Source organism: Lepidochelys kempii, unplaced genomic scaffold (genome assembly GCF_965140285.1).
Source record: "Lepidochelys kempii isolate rLepKem1 unplaced genomic scaffold, rLepKem1.hap1 scaffold_29, whole genome shotgun sequence".
NCBI classification, from domain to species: Eukaryota; Metazoa; Chordata; order Testudines; family Cheloniidae; genus Lepidochelys; species Lepidochelys kempii.
The window spans coordinates 2,316,628-2,338,096 of NW_027621931.1; the positions used below are offsets into that span (position 1 = coordinate 2,316,628).

Sequence of the window (21,469 nt, forward strand, 5' to 3'; positions counted from 1 at the left end):
CCTCAGATTTCCACCCTTTCTCTTTCATTTCTGAACACTGATCACAAATCTCAGGTTTCCCTCTTACGATGTCATGATCAAATGTCAATTAAAAATCCTCTTGGGTTAGGGGATGTTCCCCATGTCTCTAAATCCCAGCAACTTCTCCTTCCTTGGGGGGAACCTGTCGCCCTGAGTCCTTCTCCATCCTGGTTGGGAAATTAACCCCCCTGCAACAATGATCATCTTTCCTTCTCCTTTGAGAATCATTTGTTCCCTCCTTTCTCTCTGTTAAAAATGTTTGCTGATAAAAGAGACTAGCCATATACTCAATACCCATCAAAGCCAGGGGCCTCCCCCTGTTTGGGGGATGGGTGGTTCCCAGTTGGTAACAGGAGAGTTGGCTGGACCCTTTTCTTTTCTCCAGCTGGCACGGGATGAGGAGGTTCCTCTGAGTGCAGCGTGGTCCAGAAGTATCCCAAACCCCATGACAAAGGGTCTCCGTGAGGGGGGGCTTCCCGCAGTGCAAAGCTGTAGCCAACTCTGGGGTGGATCCACGGTGGCCATTATTTGCTAGTGACAGAGTATGGAAATGTCTTACTTATTTTGGCCCTCCATGGCTTCCCTTCTCCTGTTAAAGAGGCGTCCCCCCGGGCTCCCTCTGCCTGTGTGACTGGCCAGCAGGGGGTGGTGATAACTTTCTATCCACTTGTCAGACACTGTGAGGGAACACTGTTGCTGGGGGGGGGGGCAGGTGTCTGTGTGGGGAGATTGCAGCGGGAGCTGAAGGGGCATTGTGGTAGGGGGAGGCCTCTGGGTGGCTGGGCAGGGGGGACCCTAGTCAGGTTGGTGGGTTCTGGAGGGTTTGGGGTTTCGGGGAGTAGTTCTGATGTGCCCAGCCCTAAGGCTATGGGTCCTGGAGGTGGGTATGGCTGGGGGCCTGTTGGCTGCAGACCAGTGGGGGTGGGAGTCTCTTGGGCAGGTGGGGCAGGGGATTAGACGCTGCCTGGTGCTGTGCCAGGGGCTCTGTCTGGGATTGCCCAGCTGGCTCCTGGGACCATTGCCATGCCCAGTGCACAGAGCTGTGGTGGGGCGGTCCCTGCCGCAGAGTGAGGGGTCCTCCTGTAAAGCGTCAGGGGGTCCTGCTGGCCGGAGGAGGGGGTCCCAGGCAAATGGCCTGGCAGATCCTGGTGGAGGGCAGGTGGGGGTCCTAGGCAGACAATGGGGAAATCCCAGGCAGGCAGTGAAGGACTATAAAATGACTCTACAGTAACAGCCCCCCACCCCATTTCTCCTGCCATCTGCAGGAGCAAATCCAGCCATGGGGGAGCAAACAACCCAGGAATGAGAGTTTCTGAGCAGACAGGCATGGAGAGGGCACAGGGAAAAGGAGAGAGAGAGACTGACAGGGTCCGTGGGATAAGAGTTTTGAAAGAGATTTCCAGCTCCCTCATCTGCCCAGACAGATGTATTACTGCACTGTGGGGAGAATCACTTTCCTGTGGACGAGACGAGGATCAGACAGAGGAAAACCCAGTTCCTGACTCCATGTCCCTCCTGCTGGGGTGTGGCTGTCATGGGGTCAGTGTCAGAGGGAATCCTCGAAAGGGACTCCTTTGGTTCTGCTTTTTTCTGGGATTGCGTTCAGAGACTTTGTTTTGGGATGCGGGAGGGAGAAAGGAGGTTAAAAGTGTGTCTGTGGGCCTAGCCTGGCAGGAGGGCCCAGGTCTCTGCTGTAATCCAGAGATTGAGCATTTTCTCAGCACGGCAGAATCTCGGATCTCGCTCTGCAGGGAAAGAGCCCGGGGGAAGCGTGATGTGAAATGAACTAATGCCCGTTCCTAAACTTCTACAACAGCCCTTCTTGCCCGGCCAGGTTGCAGAACGACGCTCATGTTTCTTTCCGGTTCATCCCGTCCTCCCATGGGACAAGGCAGCGACATGGCTGCAGAGGAGCCAGCTCAGGTAGGGATTATTGTGGGGGGTTCTGATCTGTTCCTGCAGGAGGGAGAGGGACAGGAAATACACAGGAGAGGGGAAGGTTTGCACCGTCTGGTTTGGAGGTTGGAGTGGGGCAGGAAATGCACAGGGTGGAGAAAGGGAGGAGGCCAGGGGGTGGCAGACCTGCTGGGAGTTGTTTAATAAGTGGCCTAGATTCTAGGAAGAGACCCATGAGGTTCGGAGGTGGAAATGCTCCAATCTGGTGAACAGAAAATAACCTACCTAGATGGGGCTGGGAAAAAGGACCAGACTCGTAGTGCTGGAGCCTGACCCAACTAACCAGCGGGTGCCTTGAAATACGAAGGGGGAAGCCACCAGTCAGGCTTAGGGGAGATTCCCCTGCTTCATATCCAGCTCTAGGAGTGGCTAAGTCATTATGCAAGGTAACCTATTTCCCCTTGTTTTTTCCTGCCCCCCCATCCCCCCGACGTTCTTGTTAAACCCTGGATTTGTGCTGGAAATGGGCCACCTTGATTATCATACACATTGTAAGGAGAGTGATCACTTTAGATAAGCTATTATCAGCAGGAGAGTGGGGTGGGAGGAGGTATTTTTTTCATGATTTGTGTGTATATAAAAAGCTCTTCTACACTTTCCACAGTTTGCATCGGATGAAGTGAGCTGTAGCTCACGAAAGCTTATGCTCAAATAAATTGGATAGTCTCTAAGGTGCCACAAGTCCTCCTTTTCTTTTCACAAGGAGGAGGGTGTTGGGCTTCCTACAAGAGATCTCTCCCTAGACCCTGCTCGGGGCAGCATCTCCGGTATCAGTCTGTGGCTAGTAGGTGTGTGATGGATCTGCTGGGAGAGAGGAGGGGTGTCTCTTCGCCCCCTCACCCTGGTATTTCCTGGGTGCTCTGAGTGGGGTGGGGGTGGGATTCTCTTGGCTGCAGTCCACCCAGAGTTTCCGTTTGATTGTCTCCTCTCCCCCACGAATAGTGGGGCTGTGAGTGGGGCAGCAGGTCCTGAGTGTGGGACTCTGGCTCTTTCAGGGGCCGGTGACCTTCGAGGAGGTAGCTGTGTATTTCACCAGGGAAGAGTGGGCTCTGCTGGACCCCACTCAGAGAGCCCTCTACGGAGACGTCATGCAGGAGACCTATGAGACTGTGACCTCGCTGGGTAAGGGTTCCTGTCCCCTCGGTTCTTGGAAGGGGAACGGAAGTGATGAGGTTCACGCCACCCCCACAATGCCACCTCTGCTCTGTCCTGTTCCAGCATCACCCCAGCATGCCAGTGACACACACACGACCAGAGACCCTCCCCTGCTGCTGAACGCTGTGGGAAGAGAGCACAGGAGCAGAATCGCACAGTGTCAAATATCTCCTGTTTGCACAAGTAAAAATGGGGGTTAGGTCCAGCATAACGAACAGAAGCTTCCTACCCCTGGCCTTCTCTCAAACCCTGAGCCTTCTCCACCCAGACCAGAATGTGCTTGGCGTGTAAGAAGCAGGCTGCTGGGGTCAGATGGGCTGGTCCAGGGTTACTGATCACACAGACCTTGAATGCTGGCTGGGGGAATCCAGACAAGGGAGCTCCAGCAGCAGAACATTGAAACTCAGCCAGGATTACAGATGACACAACTCCTCACTGCTCCGGATTGCCCCGTGCATGGGACAATGGCCTCGGTTGCTGGTGAAAATCCTTGAGACCTGGAGAGTTGCTCCCCCATCCGCATGTGCACTAGCCACAATCTACCTTCTCTGCAGACTTGGTTTTTTGAGTCCCTCATTCCTGAAGTCACATGACCCCGATTCTTATTTTTCACATTCTGCTTTTCTAGACTATTTAGAGTCTGTTGCTTCTGAATGATAGTTTCTAATTTCCCAGTGTTCTCCACACCCAGGGATTTTCCTACTCCCTCCCATTGCACTGGACTCACTAGGTTCCCTGGTATTTAAGAATGGCCACACTGGGACAGACCAAAGGTCCATCTAGCCCAGTGTCCTGTCTTCCAACAGTGACCAGCGCCGGGTGTCCCAGAGGGAATGAACAGAACAGGGAATCATGAAGTGATTCATCTCCTGTCACCCATTCACAGCTTATGACAAACAGAAGTTAGGGACACCATCCCTGCCCATCCTGGCTAATAACCATTCACGGACCTGTCCTCAATAGATTTCTCATGGTGTTTTTTGTTTTTTTTTTGTAACCCTATTATAATCTTGGCCTTCACAACGTCCTCTGGCAAGGAGTTCCCCAGGTTGACTGTGCATTGTGTGAAGAAATACTTCCTTTTGTTTCTTATAAACCTGCTGCCTATTAATTTGATTGGGTGATTCCTAGTCCTTGTGTTATGAGAAGGAGTAAATCACACGTCCTTATTTACTTTCTCCACGGCAGTTTTGATTTTATAGACCTCTCTCATATCCCCCCTTTGTCTCTTTTCCAAGCTGAATAGTCCCGGTCTTTTTAATCTTTCCCCGTACAGAAGAGTTTCATACCTGTAATCATTTGGGTTGCCCTTTTCTGAACCTTTTCCAATTCCAATATATCTTTTTTTGAGATGGGGCAACCACATCTGCAGGCAGTATTCGAGATGTGGGTGTACCATGGGTTTATATAGAGGCGATAGGATATTTTCTGTCTTCTTATCTATCCATTTCAGAATGATTCCCAACATTCTCTTTGCTTTTTGCCTGCCATGGCACACTGTGTTGATGTTTTCAGAAAACTGTGCCCAGTGACTCCAAGATCCCTCTGTTGAGTGGAAACAGCTCATTTAGAGCCCATCATTTTATATGTGTAGTTGGGATTTTGTTTTTCAATGGGCTGCAATATGGTGCTATCCTGACACCTAGTCCTGCTGAGATCGTGCATTCAGTGATATCCCTGCCCTTCCTGTTCCCGTTCTCATAAAAGAAGAAGAGCATCCAAATGCGTGTTTACCTTCATTCCCTCAGCAGTCCTCATGCGAATCCCTGATCGGTTCCAAAGTGCATTAAAACCTTTGTTAAAGGGTTACCTCCTGGTGGTTATCAGGTCCTGTGAGTTTGTAGCCCAGAAAGACCCCCCTCAGTCAGCTCAAACTCAGCTGTTTATCCCCCAAAAGTCTGTCGTCTTCAGTCTTCTGAATGAGGGGAAATCCGTCACTACCCCTTTCTGCGTTGGGTAAAGCTTCAAAAGGTGGAGCTCTGCATAACCAGCCTTGAGATCTGGCATTCATCACCCTGTAGCGATACCAGCTTGCACAGGAAACCCATCCCGCAGCCCTTCCTGGTATCATGTGGCGCATCTCGGCATCATAGTCTGTGAAGAATTCATGCTTTCAAGGGCTGGCTTAGATATACAGATAACAGTCATAATTAGGGCAAGAGTTTGCAGGCAATGAAAAGAGAGTAATTGACAAACGTGAGCAATATTTAATCCTTTAAAGCCTGAAAGTGCCTTGGGGGGAGGGGACAGGAGCCGGCTGTGTGGGGGCGGTGGGGCTCAGATACTGGGCATTGAGAGCCTAGAGCCAGCTGTGCGCTGGAGAGACGGGGCATGAACCAGCTGTGTGCAGGGAGATGAGCAGGGGAGAGGTGCTGTGGACACGGCCGCGAGCAGCTGTGAGTGCCGTCCTCTCTGCAGCATGATGAGAGAGCCTGGCGTCCCACTGCCGATCCCAGACTTGTATGAGGAGGGAAGAAATTGGCAGCAAGTCTCAACCGCAGCCAGCCTGTGCCCTGGGGAGGAGACGGGTGTCTCCAGGGAGAAATCTGGGGGATTGTGACCCTGCATGCCCCACCCACCCTCTGATCAGCAATTCCGGATATTAACGGTGATTCCAGAAACAAAGAGTAATTTTGGGAAAAAATGCAGTCCTAGCGACAATTTCCGGAAAACACTGGCCCTGGTTGTAACATTAAATCCGATAGTCTCAAGATCTAGGCCTGTGTTGATTAGATCTGTCACTCTGCCTTCACGGAGTTCACTCTGCTGGTGGGTTCTACCCCTTCCCCCATTGTGTGTCTGCCTTGTCTATTTAGATTGTAACTTCTTCAGGACACGGGCCATCAACGCTTCTCGGTTTGTACTGTGCCAAGCAAAATGAGGACCCACTGTTAGTTGGCCCTTAGGCAGTAAGGTAATGAATATGATTTATAATAATCATCTCCTGGCACTTTGAGCCAAGGAAGCCGGCCTTGGGACGTTACTACTTAAAAGTGAGCTGGGCTTAAAAGCATGGAATATTCTTTGTGACAAGTATCCCACAAATTCCACTGACCTCCCTTGTTTTCTTTGCCTTGAGCAGGGTTTCCAGTTTCCAGAACTGATGTGATCTCGCAGCTGGAACGAGGGGAGGAGTCGTGCGTCCCAGACCTTCATGGTTCTGAGAAAAAAGTGCTCCCGAGAGCTGCCTTCATAGGTGAGGCATTGGTTAAACCAACCCCAAAACTGTCGGTGAATACAGGAAACATTTGGGATGCCCTACAAAGAGCTTGTGAGCTCTCCAAGTTCAGGATTGTTCCCTGCAGATGTGGAATCGTTAGGCAGAGGTCACTCATGGCTTCCCACCTATCCTGACTGAGAACTGGCAGCAGGTCCCTCCCCAATCTCGCTGTCCCCTGAGATTTCTTCTGAGATACGGACCCAGAACTGATCCCTTCCTTTCTCTCCTCTGGGGAAGGTTGAAGGGAAAATCAGCTCCTGATAGGTTTGATCTGTCCTGTACATGTTTTCGTTCCTTCATCCCTTTTTCCATTCTTCTCTCTGAGATTTCCTTTCTCTCTGGCGCAGGCAGAGACTTACGTCTGGATTCTCTCGGTCTCCCGTCAGGTGTTGGGATGGTGAGTGAAAACGAGGAGGAACCCCAGCAGGAAGACGCTGAGCGAGTAGAAGCCCATGGGATGTTGTCAGGAAGGTCCAAAGGGAATGATTCTGGGAGCTGTGCACGCCCAGAAAAAACAAAAGCCTGTGAGAGTCAGCTGAGGCCAGAGGAAAACTTCGGTAGCCAGTCAGACCTTATTACACGTGAGAGAATGAACTTTGAAGGAACACGGTACACATGCCTCGAGTGTGGGAAAAGCTTCAAAGGGAGCTCGGACCTTCTCACACATCAGAGAATCCACACGGGTGAGAAACCTTACGCATGCTGTGTGTGTGGGAAATGCTTCAAGCAGAGCTCGCATCTCATTGCACATAAGAGAATCCACACGGGTGAGAAACCTTATGGATGCCCTGAGTGTGGGAAACACTTCAAGCAGAGCTCAAACCTTATTACACATCGGAAAATCCACACGAGTGAGAAACCTTACGGATGCCCTGAGTGTGGGAAACACTTCAAGCGGAGCTCACAACTTATTACACATCGGAAAATCCACACGGGTGAGAAACCTTACGGATGCCCTGAGTGTGGGAAACACTTCAAGCAGAGCTCACACCTTATTACACATCGGAAAATCCACACGGGTGAGAAACCTTATGGATGCCCTGAGTGTGGGAAGCACTTCACTGACAGTTCATCCCTCCTCTCACATCAGCGAATCCACACAGGGGAGAGGCCCTACACATGCTCTGAGTGTGGGAAAAGATTCAATCACAGCTCTACCCTAATCACACATCAGAGAACGCACACAGGAGAGACCCCCTACATGTGCTCTGAGTGCGGGAAAAGCTTTAATCGGAGCTCTGTACTGACCACACATAGAAGAATCCACACAGGTGAGAAGCCTTATGGATGCTCTGAGTGTGGGAAACGCTTCAATCGGAGCTCATACCTTATCATACATCGGCGAATCCATATGGGTGAGAAACCTTATGGATGCCGTGAGTGTGGCAAACACTTCAATCAAAGCTCAGCCCTTATCACACATCAGCGAATCCACACAGGAGAGAGGCCCTACACGTGCTCTGAGTGTGGGAGAAGCTTCAATCAGCGCTCAACCCTTATTAGACATCAGAAAATCCACATGGGAGGGATCTGTAACAAATGCCTTGACTAGGGCTGGCCAAAGGTATTTTTTTCTTTTAAATCACATTTGCTAATTCCCACTTAGTGATCTGTGCCCCATCTTCACCGTGGTTACTCAGCTCCCCCAGATGAGTTGCCTGCTTCTGCTTTTTGCAGCTCACCCTTCTTTGGGGTCAGTCCTGTGATGTTTTCTATCAACTCCTTTCCTTTTGAGTCGAAGGAGCGTGTGTCCCTCCAGCCAGGAATGTTCATCAGCTCCAGGTGGGGGAGAGAGGTTTGTTCCCAACAAGCTACACTGAGGCAAAAACTACCCGTGCCATACATCCACTAGGACTGTACATGGCGTTGGCTGCTTAAGTTAGTGATCTTGGTGTTAAAAGACAATTACAGTTGTCGTGCAGATGCAGCCGAGGTGCAGTGGTTGGCATTAGCTTTCCCCTTGACCTGACCTAAACTCCATCACTTTTCCTAGTCTAAACAAACCCTGAGCATCACAGTTATACTGTTCCCCCATTTAAAAACAATTGTTAGTCATCAAGTTCCCCCACCAGGAACATATTGTTTCATTCCCAGTTGTCACAGTTCATCAGAGTGCTGTTGCTTCAGGTTTTCCTGAAGGCAGATATTTTTACTCCCATTTTCCTCCCTTAAAATATATTGAAGTATAACAAAGAGCAGGAATAGGGAAGGGAGAGGGAAAAATGTCTTTTCCCCTGTGTAACAACAGAAGAACATAGGGTAAATCAGAGGGATTCTCCATCACCATCCCAATCCCCCTGTTGTTCAATAGGTAAGGTCAATATTTCCCGAAAGGGCTGGGAAGAGGATTCTCTAGTAAATGATTTGGAACTAAGCAAAAGACCCATTCATTTGCCTCCCAAAGCAGTTGTGGCCCATGCCCTGCAGGAGGTTGCTCCTGAAGATCTTCCCTTCCTAATCAGGTGCATGTTGCCTCTTATTTGGGAAATGCAATCCCTTCCTAGGTAGAGATGGGAAAAATGGAAGTGACATTTCTGTTCAGCTCACTCCTGGGAGATGCTGTAAATGTGTAGGAAATGACATCCATGAGGAATGTGATAGAGCTGCAGAAAGACACCCATTTTGAGTAGATACCTGACATTTGGTGTCTTAGAGGGATTCTAAGGCGCACCTGAATTTAGTCCCTTATTTAAATCTGTTGCACCAGATTAAAGAAACAAAAGGGCATATTTGGGGGAGTTCTACCTCAGTATCGCTACTGGTATGTCGTGTGGTTGGTGAAGAATTCTACGCCAGAGCCGTGTAAAATTGCTACAACTAAGGTCAAAGATTTGACAAGAACTCAGGTAGAAATGAGAGGTACGAGTGGTTGATTTTCACCCCAGAGATGGACGCTATGGTGACCTGTGGCCAAGGTAAACTGTTTTTAGAATTGCTCACACTTCTAAAGGATGCCATGATGAAACTGGGAACAACTGTCTTTTACCATTTGGATCCCAAGTTTCCTGAAGCACAGAGAGAAACAGCTGATTCCTTCAGAGCCATGCCATGCCTATGGGTCCCAAACTGGCTGCCTTGCTGGACAAGAAGCACTTCTGTGTTGGTTAAATGATGGTAGCCAATGAGGGAATGTAACAGATTCCAAGTTCAGACTGCAGGATACATGAATGCTGAGTCCAGAGTCTGTGGTTTGGTCTCTTAGTTTTGCTCTTGAGTCTAATGCATGTGTCTCACTTTTCCACCTCCTGCTACTCTGAAAGATTAGAAAGTGTGAAAGTAGAGCACAGGTGGTTTTTCTCATGATGCAGCCTTCCCCCGTAGTGTGAGACCCCTTCCACCCACACTTCTGGGAGAAGACCCAGGGAGAAATGAACCCTCAGAAATGGAAGGCTCCTAGGTTATGGGAGAATGTGATTTCACACAGAGCTCACTGGGTGAAAATGGGAATTAAGAGAAAACTGCCCTAAAGGTTTATAGTTTGTAATCTTTGAAGAAATTGTTACCAGCAACAAGGAAATTGCACATGAAGTTTATTAGTGTAAGGTAAGAGGCTGATTCTGTGATCACTTTCAGTGTTACAGTATAATTCAGGTTTTCTTCTAGCCCCCTCCTACAAAATAGCAAATGGTGGCTAATCCTGCAATAAAAACCTGACTCCAAAGGAATCAGGTTTGGGGGAAAATGTGAGAGAAATAGCATGTACGAGAATAGAGACCCAGTATAGACTGGAATGATTTCTGTTTCAAATGGAATTTATTTGGTAAATTTTAAAATAAATCTTCTGTTGGGAGGAAAACTACTTGAGAGAAGATGTGGAACCTTTTCCCCAGTGAGAGGGAAAGAGCCAGAGAGTTCCCCAGGGCTCTTGTTCGCAAAGCAAAGATGTCACATTAGGCAGGAGATGTCAAGATCTACAATGGTGATGGGCGAGTAATGGGAGCTTTTCTGGGTGGTTGTTGTTTGGTTGTTTTTTTCCATGTAATTTTTGTTTTGTTTTTGCAACTAGTTCTTTTTATAGCTGCTGAGCCCCCTTGTCCTTTTGAGCACAGCTCTTTAACCCTCAGGCCTGGCTCTGGAAACCTCAGAACCGGCTTTGCGTTTTTTTTTTTCATGTTTGCTATCTTTGGAGTTCGCACATCCACACGACATGCAGTTCACAGCAACGGATACTTTGAGAAACCTGCTGGGTGAAGCAGGCCTTTTCCAAACTGACATTGGCCCAAATTCTGCCTCAATTCAGCTGGATTGGGACACGTCTGTGTCAAAGGAGTGGTTCACACCTGATTTGCCCAGAGACCTCAGAGGAGGGGTAGTTAGATATAGGATAAGTAGGAATCGACAACAATTAAGTTAAATATAAAGGTGAAAGACCCTCACCTTGCAGGTCAACAAGCCTGTTCTGTTCTTTCCCTCCAATGCATCTGGCACTGGTCGCTCTCAGGTAGCACACTGGGCTTGACGGACCATTGGTCTGACCCAGTCTATGACCTGTCGTGCGTTCTTATGGAAGTCCTCTGCGGGCTTGTCTACACGGGCAAGTTTCTGCACAGGAAAGCAGCTTTCTGCGGTGTAACTCCCGAGGTGCGCACTCAGATTTCGTGATGCATGATAGGAAGGGGCCATGACAGGGACACACTGCCGTGCGGTGTCAAAATGAAGGAGCTGTGACATGCCTACCACAAGGTGCAGGAGGCAAACTGCTGCTCCATATTGGGGGCTAACTAACCCCAGCATCACGGCAAGAATCTACCTAGCAGCTGGAGAAAAAATATGAATGAGAGTCAAAGACACCTCCACGTGGCCTGTCTCTTCCCCAATCTCAACACCTGGAAGATTGTCTGGAAGACTCAGAATTTGAACTGCAGAGATTGGTCTCAGGCTGAGAGGGAATTCAGTCTGTGTATTAAGAACTCAACATGGCCTGGAGCAAGCAGTGAGTGAGAAAAGCTGTTTGATCCAATTCTTGCTTAGTATATTCAAATTAGAGTTTAGACTGGGAGTCTGTTTTCATTTGTTATGTAACCACTTTTGACCTCTGTGACCAATACTTATACTCAGTTAAAATCTAACTTTCTGGAGTTAATAAACTTATTTTACTATTTTATACTTACTCCTGAGTTTGTCCAAAGTGCTTGGGAAAGTTGCTCACATGACAAAGGCTGGTGCATGTCCCCTTTATTTTTGATGAAGTGGCGAACTAATTAATGAGCTTACACTTTTCAAGAGAAGGACTGAGACGATCGCATTCTGACCTTTTACTGACACTTCTTTAATAACTAAAAAAAAAGAACAGGAGGACTTGTGGCACCTTAGAGGCTAACCGATTTATTTGAGCACTGTCCAGTTTTGGGCCCCACACTTCAAGAAGGATGTGGATAAATTGGAGAGAGTCCAGCAAAGGGCAACAAAAATGATTAGGGGACTGGAACACATGAGTTATGAGGAGAGGCTGAGGGAACTGGGATTGTTTAGTCTATGGAAGAGAAGAATGAAGGGGGATTTGATAGCTGCTTTTAACTACCTGAAAGGTGGATCCAAAGAGGATGAATCTAGACTATTCTCAGTGATAGCAGATGACAGGACAAGGAGGAATGGTCTCAAGTTGCAGTGGGGGAGATTTAGGTTGGATATTAGGAAAAACCTTTTCACTAGGAGGGTGGTGAAACACTGGAATGCATTACCTAGGGAAGTGGTGGAATCCCCTTTCTTAGAAGTTTCTAAGGACAGGCTTGACAAAGCCCTGGCTGGGATGATTTAGTTGGGGTTGGTCCTGCTTTGGGCAGGGGGTAGGACTAGATTCCTCCTGAGGACCCTTCCAACCCTGATCTTCTATGATTCGATGACCCTCCTCCAGGAGTGACAGAGCCTGGCATGTGCTGGAAGAAGCGGGGAGCTCTGGTGCCCACGGACCTGTCCTGGCAGCTTTCTCAGCAGCAAAGAAATCAATTCTCCCTGCCCCTGAGCAACCCACCCACAGCTAATGGCAGCATTGGTGGGGGGTCCCAAGCTTTGCACCAACGTCCACATTTCAGACCTTCCTCTCATGGCACTTTCCATGTGAATTAGGACAAGCAAGCTGGGGAAGCTCCATGGGGTAATAGAAACCAGGGCTGCAGGGAAGGTTTGAACTCACAACCCCAGCAATATTGCCCTTTGCACTAACCACTTGCACCCCTGCAGGGGCTCCTTGGACAGCGCTGGGAAGTCGGCCGTGATCCGTCTCTGTGGTTCGCACCTTTGCCTGGCAATTGAAAGGCTGCCGGTTCAAACCTCACTCAAGCTGTGGCTTTCCAGCAATGAGACTCCAGTCCATTTTAACAGGAAGAAAATCTCCTCTATTCTGGTTTAGCCCCATTTGACTCCTTCTGCCCGTCTTCTTCCTCCCCCATCGGTCCCTTTCCTTCCCCATTGGGGCCATGCAGAGGGGAGCCCCAGTCAGTCTCTGTCACCGAGAGGCTGTATCCCATAAGGGGAGGGAGGGGTCGCTGTAAAGCATTGATAATGGGTGGGGGAGGGGTGTGCGTGGTTAGGGGGAGAAAGTCTGGAGAACTAACAGTGGGGCCCAGAGAGATTCCCCCACAGACTGGGGAGATCCCCTGCTGCCCACCATCACCCAGCTCTGGGAAGAACAACTTGGGATTGCTTGGGGAACCCACCTTTAAAAACACAAGTGTTCCATGCTAGTTACATTTTAATAAGACCAAAGCCGCCTCAAACCCAGTGTCACAGTCACTGGGACGACTTTGTCCTGACATTTTACCGGCCGCAGCCACAAAGCGAGTCAAATTACGGCTCCCGTTCGGCGTCAAGGCTCACAGACGAACCCAGAGGCTTTTCCTTCCTCAGGTTCTGCCGTCATTTCAGTGCTGGCCTGTTCCGAGATTCATCGTTGTGCAAAGCAGCGTCAGGCCCTGAAACTGGACGAGCCCAGAGCAGAGGCTGCCTTCATTTAACCCTCCAAAAACCAACCCGCCAAAACGTGGATTAGCACCCATGCTCCTCCAGCCGCAGGGGAGGCGCCTCATCTGGGCCCCTGGTGCCCATGCTCCAGCAACGTAAGACCACGGGGGCCTGGCTCCACCCAAGTCCGGGGGCCGGTGTCTCCCCCAGCCCCACCTGCTGCCCCCGGGCAATTTAAAAGGGCCCGGAAACCCCCACCGCCATCACCGGCAGCACAAGGGGGCTAAGGCGGCTTCCTGCCCACCCTCGCTCCGTGTAACCCTTCTGCCCGTCAGAGTTGGCAGCAACAAGGACCGGGTTCAGTATCTAGGGGATCCATTCCAATAACACAGTGCAAACCGGCTCGAGCCCCCACCCAGTGACCTGGGACAAATATGTACCACCCCCGCTGGGCGCCTCCCAGAGCCAATCCTTCCCCTCTCCCAAGCACATAGTCTGAGTGTAGCAAAAAGCCTTTTAATAACAGAGAGAAACAATGTGGCATTATGTTGGGGAAACACCACCAACAGGATTCATAACACAACCCACGAGCAAAAAAAACCCCACCCCAAGCAAATTGGGGCATGCCCTTTCCCTTTGGTTCTTGAGTCCAGCAACCCCAAATTACCCGAAGTCCCAAAAGTCCAATGACCCAAAAGTCTCTGTCCCTGGTCAGGGCAGCCCCAAAGTTCAAAAGTTTCTCTGCAGAGCTTTATCTCCCAACCTGGGTGGAGATGGGGGCGGGGGTAAAAGGCACCTTACATGATCTGAAACTGACTGCCCCACAGCTCCATAGGCCTCCACTCCACCAGCCGCCCCACGAACGGCTTCGCTCAGCTCCGCTCCGCAGCCCACCAGCAGCTCCCGCCGTCCCACGAACTGCTCCACCAGCCTGTCCACGAGGCACTCCAGCCGTCCCGCAAACTTCTCCACAATAGATCTTCAGGCTCCCCGACTACTGAACACAACGCTCAGTGATTTCGGCTCTTACTCAGTTCAGCTCTTTGGTGAAGTCTGCTTGTAGTAGGGGAGCCTCAGTGCTGGGACACCATTAGCCCAAAATGAGCTCAGCAGCCTGTAACTAGAATCCTAACGGAATCAAAATTAGCTCTGAGATTCCACAGTGGAGAGAAAAGGAAGAACAATTAGCATGTAAGTCCATCACCAAGGGACCCATGGCACCAAGTATTAATACTTACCCCCAACCTCTCTCAATTCACAGCGTTTTGGAACCCATGACCCTTGCCTAGCGAGTGCTACTTAGTTGATGGTGAGTCCCTCCATCATAACAAAAGGCCAAGTACAGTTCCCAGCACAGTTCCCATAATCAGGATAATAACAATTTATTCTTCCTGCCCCAATAACAGAGACACTGGGGATCCCACAGCAGCCAAAGTGAGCATTTGGGCAGCTATGGCCTCGTTCTAGGCGGGGTGGGTGTGCCTATGCAAATGAGATCGGCCCCTGAAGTTCTTTTCCACAACTTGCCACACCTCACCACCAGATGTCAGGGTGAGGCTCACCCTGACACTGCTTACACTCCGTGTGGCCTGCCAGTCTCGGAAGCGGCTGGCGCGTCCCTGCAGTCCCGGGGGTGGGGGATCTCCACACGCTGCCCCCGCCCCGAGGGCCGACTCTGCCATCTGTGGCAATGGGAGCTGCTGGGGTGGTGTCCGTGGGCAGCGATGGGCAGAGACCCCCCACCTAGGAGCTGCTGCCAGAGAGGGGTGTGGGTCGCTTTTGGGAGATCCCTGAGGTAAGAGCTGCACCCTCATTCTCTCCCGCACCCCAAGCCCCAGCCCAGACCCCAACCCCCTGCACCCAAACTCCCTCCCAGAGTCCACCCCCTGCACTCCCTCCTCCACCCTACCCCCATGCCCTAGCCCAGAGCCCACACCCCACACCCAAACTCCCTCCCAGAGCCTGCGCCCGCACCCCCTCCTGCACCCCAACCCCCAACCCCAACCCAGATCCCGCACCCAAAGTTCCTCCCACAGGCCTCCCCCCACACCTGCTCTCGCACCCCAACCCTCTTCCCCAGTCCAGAGCCCACCCCCTGCACCCAACTCCCTCCCAGAGCCCAACCTGCACCCTCTCCTGCACCCCAACCCCCTCCCCCAGCCCAGAGCCCACACCTGAACTCCCTCCCAGAACCTGGCCACCCCACCCATTCCTGCACCCAATGCCCTGCCCCAGCCAAGACCCCACACCTGCACCCAAACTGCCTCCCAGAGCCTGTACCCCTCACCCCCTCCCACACCCTAACCCCCTGCCCCAGCCCAGAGCCCACACCACACATCCAATTCCCTCCCAGAGCCTGCCCCCACACCTGCTCCTGCACCCCAACCCCCTGCCCCAGCCCAGACCCCGCACCCTTCATTCCCTCCTCCCTCCCAAACCCCCTGCCGCAAACCACAGCCCACACCCAAACTCCCTCCCAGAGCCCAACCCCTTTCCCTCTCCCTCCCATACCCAAACTCCCAGAGCCTTAGGCAGATGTGGGGGGAGGTGGACGGGGAGGCAGGACTTGGTCCCATTCTGGAAACCACCAAAAATTGTAGAAACCTGCCGCCCCTGTCCAGCCCAACCTTCTGCGGGTGCCCCTCAGGCCCCACCCGTGCAGGGTTTGAAGCTTGCATTGCTTAAATTCCAGGACGCTGGGGGACTTCAGCTCCCCTTTGTCCAGCGGGAACCTTCAGCCCACTCCCAACCAGATTCTTGTCCATGGGATGACTGTCGGGGGGCTGGGCCCCTCTTTGTCTTTTCTCTCTGGGACAGGCCAGGGTACCTAGAACTGGGGTATCTGAGCACCCAGGACCTTCTATGGAGATGTCCTTCCCCTTCCCCTTCTGTGGTCCCATCTGTCATTGACTCCAGCCTGTTTTCTATCCATCATCAGCACCATCCCAAGCCAGCTGCACCCGCCTCAAAAAGACAGTGTCCCCTGATGGGTGTAAATCATAGAATCATAGAATATCCTCATTTACACATTTCTTTGGCAGTCATGACAGGAGACAAAGGGTTTCTATTCCCAACTTGAAGGCAAGGAGTGCATTAGGGGCAACTCCAAGGGAAAGACTATTGATGGAGATCTCAATCTAAATTCTACACGAGTTTTGTTATCTTCCCTTTTGGTTCTATCCCTGGAAATTCCCCCCGACTAGTCTGCTGAAAGATAAAATCATCTAAATCTGCCTCCAAAGAACCTGACCGGCTGAAGCAGGAGGAGACCTGAGAGACGGCCACTTTCAAATCAAAAGGGAACGCTGAGACCTGCCTGTTGCCACACCCGCCCCCACCCGTCCCCAGGAGAAGGAGGCACCGACCTGTCGTGTGCGATCTAATGAGCAGGGAAAGAATCTGGGAATTACCTTCTGTAAAAACTCATCCTTTTGTTCCTCAAACACCTGTGGAAATAGCTGATTCAAGAAGTTGTTGACAGAGGGATGGTCCGCGTCTCTCAGCAGCTCCTTGGGTCACCAGCCGTTGTCAACCAAGCCAGTTGGCAGACTGAGGGCAGGGCAAGAATGCTGACCCCCAACACTCTTTGCTGTTGGCCTCCGTGATATCACAATCAGCTTGTGCGTAAACACACACAGACCCCACCCAGAGAGACACACCCCCACTGAGCAACTCCCCACTCTCCCTCCCAGCACTTCCTGCCCACCCCAGAACAGCTGTTTCATGGAATTGAGGATGCTCCGGGAGGGTCGGTTCGGGGCGGGGACATGGCACACTTGGGGCACTGCATGGGATTCTTCTCTCCTCAGTGCAGGGCTCAGCACTTGTCCTTGCTGAACCTCATCAGATTTCTTTTGGCCAATCCTCTAATTGGTCTGGGTCACTCTGAACCCTATCCCGACCCTCCAGCGTATCTCCCTCTCCCCCCAGCTTAGTGTCATCTGCGAACTTGCTGAGGGTGCAATCCATCCCATCCTCCAGATCATGCACAAAGATGGTGAAGAAAACCGGCCCCCAGAGTGACCCGTGGGGAAGCGGGGGAGGGGGTGGAGGAGAGGAGGCAGACGGTGAGTGGCAGGGACCCCACAGAGGGGGGTGCAGTGGAGGAGAGGGGGAACTCATCCAGGCAGCGGTGGGCAGTGTGGGCTGGGAGAAGGGGTGAGGCAGATACAGGAAGAGATGGAGCACAGGCGGGGCACTGGGGCCCAGGCACCTGGGGTCTGGTCATCGTTGGTACCAGGAGAGGAGAGAGACAGAGACAGAATGTGTGTGTTGGCCAACATACTAGAGGAGAGAGACAGAAAAACATGGTAGGATAGCAAGCAACTCACCTCCTGGAGTCATCTGTGATGAAGCAGGACTTCATGTTTTCTCTGAATTGTGTGGGGGTGCCTCAGTTTCCCGTATGCAGTTCTTAAGGATCTAGGGGGTGGGGTAAGGGTGTATGATCGTTGCAGAGCTCTGGAGGGCAGGTGTGTGCAGGGGTCTGGACACAGAGAATGGCCGACACCCTCTTTCCTGGCACCTGATGCCCTGGGCCCTTCCCCCCTGCGAGGTGAGAGCTAAAGGGTTGGAGAACAAAGGAATCGGGTGCCCTCCTGGCCGGGGACAGGGACAAAGCCCAGAGGAGGAGGGGCTGGGGGGAGTTTCAGTTGGGGGCTGGCTGGAGACATGGAGTGAAGGGCAGACGGGGTTGTCTGGCTCACTGCGCCCCCCCAAAATGGACCCGGCTGAGGGGTCCTGTTCTCTGCACCTACAAGCTCTGTGTTAGACCATGTCCCTGTCGTCTAATAAACCTCTGTTTTCCTGGCTGGCTGAGAGTCCCGTCTGACTGCGGAGTTGTGGGGACTGTGGAGTAAGGAATGTGTGGGCCCCTTACTGAATGAGGGAGGCAACCTAGTGACAGAGGATGTGGAAAAAGCTAATGTACTCAATGCTTTTTTTGCCTCTGTTTTCACTAACAAGGTCAGCTCCCAGACTGCTGCGCTGGGCATCACAAAATGCGGAAGAGATGGCCAGCCCTCTGTGGAGATAGAGGTGGTTAGGGACTATTTAGAAAAGCTGGACGCGCACAAGTCCATGGGGCCGGACGAGTTGCATCCGAGAGTGCTGAAGGAATTGGCGGATGTGATTGCAGAGCCACTGGCCATTATCTTTGAAAACTCGTGGCGAACCGGGGAAGTCCCGGATGACTGGAAAAAGGCTAATGTAGTGCCAATCTTTAAAAAAGGGAAGAAGGAAGATCCTGGGAACTACAGGCCAGTCAGCCTCACCTCAGTCCCTGGAAAAATCATGGAGCAGGTCCTCAAAGAATCAATCCTGAAGCACTTGCATGAGAGGAAAGTGATCAGGAACAGCCAGCATGGATTCACCAAGGGAAGGTCATGCCTGACTAATCTAATCGCCTTTTATGATGAGATTACTGGTTCTGTGGATGAAGGGAAAGCAGTGGATGTATTGTTTCTTGACTTTAGCAAAGCTTTTGACACGGTCTCCCATAGTATTCTTGTCAGCAAGTTAAGGAAGTATGGGCTGGATGAATGCACTATAAGGTGGGTAGAAAGCTGGCTAAATTGTCGGGCTCAACGGGTAGTGATCAATGGCTCCATGTCTAGTTGGCAGCCGGTATCAAGTGGAGTGCCCCAAGGGTCGGTCCTGGGGCCGGTTTTATTCAATATCTTCATAAATGATCTGGAGGATGGTGTGGATTGCACTCTCAGCAAATTTGCGGATGATACTAAACTGGGAGGAGTGGTAGATACGCTGGAGGGGAGGGATAGGATACAGAAGGACCTAGACCAATTGGAAGATTGGGCCAAAAGGAATCTGATGAGGTTCAATAAGGATAAGTGCAGGGTCCTGCACTTAGGAAGGAAGAACCCAATGCACAGCTACAGACTAGGGACCGAATGGCTAGGCAGCAGTTCTGCAGAAAAGGACCTAGGGGTGACAGTGGACGAGAAGCTGGATATGAGTCAGCAGTGTGCCCTTGTTGCCAAGAAGGCCAATGGCATTTTGGGATGTATAAGTAGGGGCATAGCGAGCAGATCGAGGGACGTGATCGTTCCCCTCTATTCGACATTGGTGAGGCCTCATCTGGAGTACTGTGTCCAGTTTTGGGCCCCACACTTCAAGAAGGATGTGGATAAATTGGAGAGAGTCCAGCGAAGGGCAACAAAAATGATTAGGGGACTGGAACACATGAGTTATGAGGAGAGGCTGAGGGAGCTGGGATTGTTTAGTCTGCAGAAGAGAAGAATGAGGTGGGATTTGATAGCTGCTTTCAACTACCTGAAAGGGGGTTCCAAAGAGGATGGCTCTAGACTGTTCTCAATGGTAGCAGATGACAGAACGAGGAGTAATGGTCTCAAGTTGCAGTGGGGGAGGTTTAGATTGGATATTAGGAAAAACTTTTTCACTAAGAGGGTGGTGAAACACTGGAATGCGTTACCTAGGGAGGTGGTAGAATCTCCTTCCTTAGAGGTTTTTAAGGTCAGGCTTGACAAAGCCCTGGCTGGGATGATTTAACTGGGAATTGGTCCTGCTTCGAGCAGGGGGTTGGACTAGATGACCTTCTGGGGTCCCTTCCAACCCTGATATTCTATGATTCTATGATTCTATGACCCTCTGCCCCCCCCAGGACCCCGCCTGGGCGGACTGGCTGTGGGAAGCGCAGGGAGGGGCAGAGGAGGCTGAAGGCTCCGAGGTCAGAGCCAGGAAGGTGGAGCCGGGGGAGCTGTGTGTCCTGCAGACAGGCTGCTCCCCGAGAGGAGACTTCCCCAGAGTCCTGCCTGGCTTCCTGGGGAGCAGTCCCAGAGCATCGCCCGGGGACCCCGGGACATCCTCCTCCTCGATGAAACCTTCTGCTGTGTGCCGTGTTGTGTGTGTCGTGTTGCATGTGTCGTGTGACGTGTTGTGTGTGTGACTTGTGTGTCGTTTTGTGTGTGTGAGATGTGTTTATGTGTGCGTGTTGTGGTCCATGTTGAGTGTATGTGTGCCATGTTGTATGCTGTGTTGTGTGCGTGTGACGGTGTGTGCTGTGTTGTGTGCCGTTTTGTGTGCATGTTGTGTGTGTCGGTGTCATGTGTTGTGTGAGATTTTTGTGTCTCGTGTTGTGTGCCGTTTTGTGTGTCATGTGTCATGTTGTTCTGTGTGTGTGTCATGTGTGTGGGTGTGTGATATTTTGTGAGCTATGTTTTGTGCATCGTGTTGTGTGTGTGTGTGTCACGTGTGCCGTTTTGTGTGTCATGTGAGGTGTTGTGTGTCGTATTGTGTGTGGGTGTCTGTGTCATGTGTGATTTCTGTGTCATGTCTGCCGTTTTGTGCCTCGTCTCGTGTGTGTGTGTGTGTATGTGTCGGTGTCGTGTATTGTGTGTGATTTTTGTGTGTCGTGTTGTGTGCTGTTTTGTGTGTCATTTTATTTGTGTGTCATGTTGTTTGTGTGTGTCGGTGTCCTGTGTTGTGTGTGTGTGAGAGACGTGTTTCTGTATGTGTGACGTGTTCTCTCTGTGTGTGTCGGTGTCGCGTTGTGTGTGTGTGTGAGTGTCGTCTGTCGTGTTTTGTGTGTGTGATGTTTTGTGTTTGTTGTGTGTGTTGTCTTGGGTGGCCACACAGGGTAAGGCACAAAGCATTCCCCTCATGGAGAAACAGTGACACAACGTGGCCACTCAGGAGTAACACACAAACAATCCCCCCCCAGAGCAACAGTGATGTGTGTGGCCAATTCAGGTCATGCACAAATCATTTCCCTCCTGGCCCAACAGTGACACCGGGTGGCCACTTGGAGTAATGCAGAAAGCATTTCCTCACGGAGCAATGGGGACACTGCGTGGCCAATTCAGGTATTGCACAAATCATTTCCCTCCTGGCCCAACAGTGACAGTGGGTGGCTAAACCAGGTATAGCACAAATCATTTCCCTCATGGAGCAAGAGTGACACCGGGCGGCCCCTTGGAGTAACACACAAATCATTTCCTCCCGGAGCACCCGTTGCACAAACTGAGTGTAATAATAATAATAAACAACAAATTGTTTCACTAGAAAAGGCAGATTTTCAGTGATTATAAGGGATAGCAAACAGAAGAAGGCAGATTGCTAAGCAAATACAAATACACACACATACTAAGCCTAAGATCTTAAAGAGACTGGATTCAAGAAGTCATTTCCCATCCTAAATGTCTTTTGGCAACTTGAAGAGTTTCTGTAGCTTAGACTTCC

The 21,469-nt window shown here is 51.1% G+C and overlaps 1 protein-coding gene across 1 annotated transcript in view; it reads left to right on the top strand.

Moving 5' to 3' along the window:
* LOC144930023 (uncharacterized) overlaps positions 1 to 21,469 on the top strand; it is a 285,123-nt gene that overhangs the window by 227,505 nt on the left and 36,149 nt on the right. Inside the window, 1 exon segment of the mRNA XM_078851060.1 lies at positions 6,955 to 7,905. Coding sequence (XP_078707186.1) covers positions 6,955 to 7,905 — 951 coding nt within the window.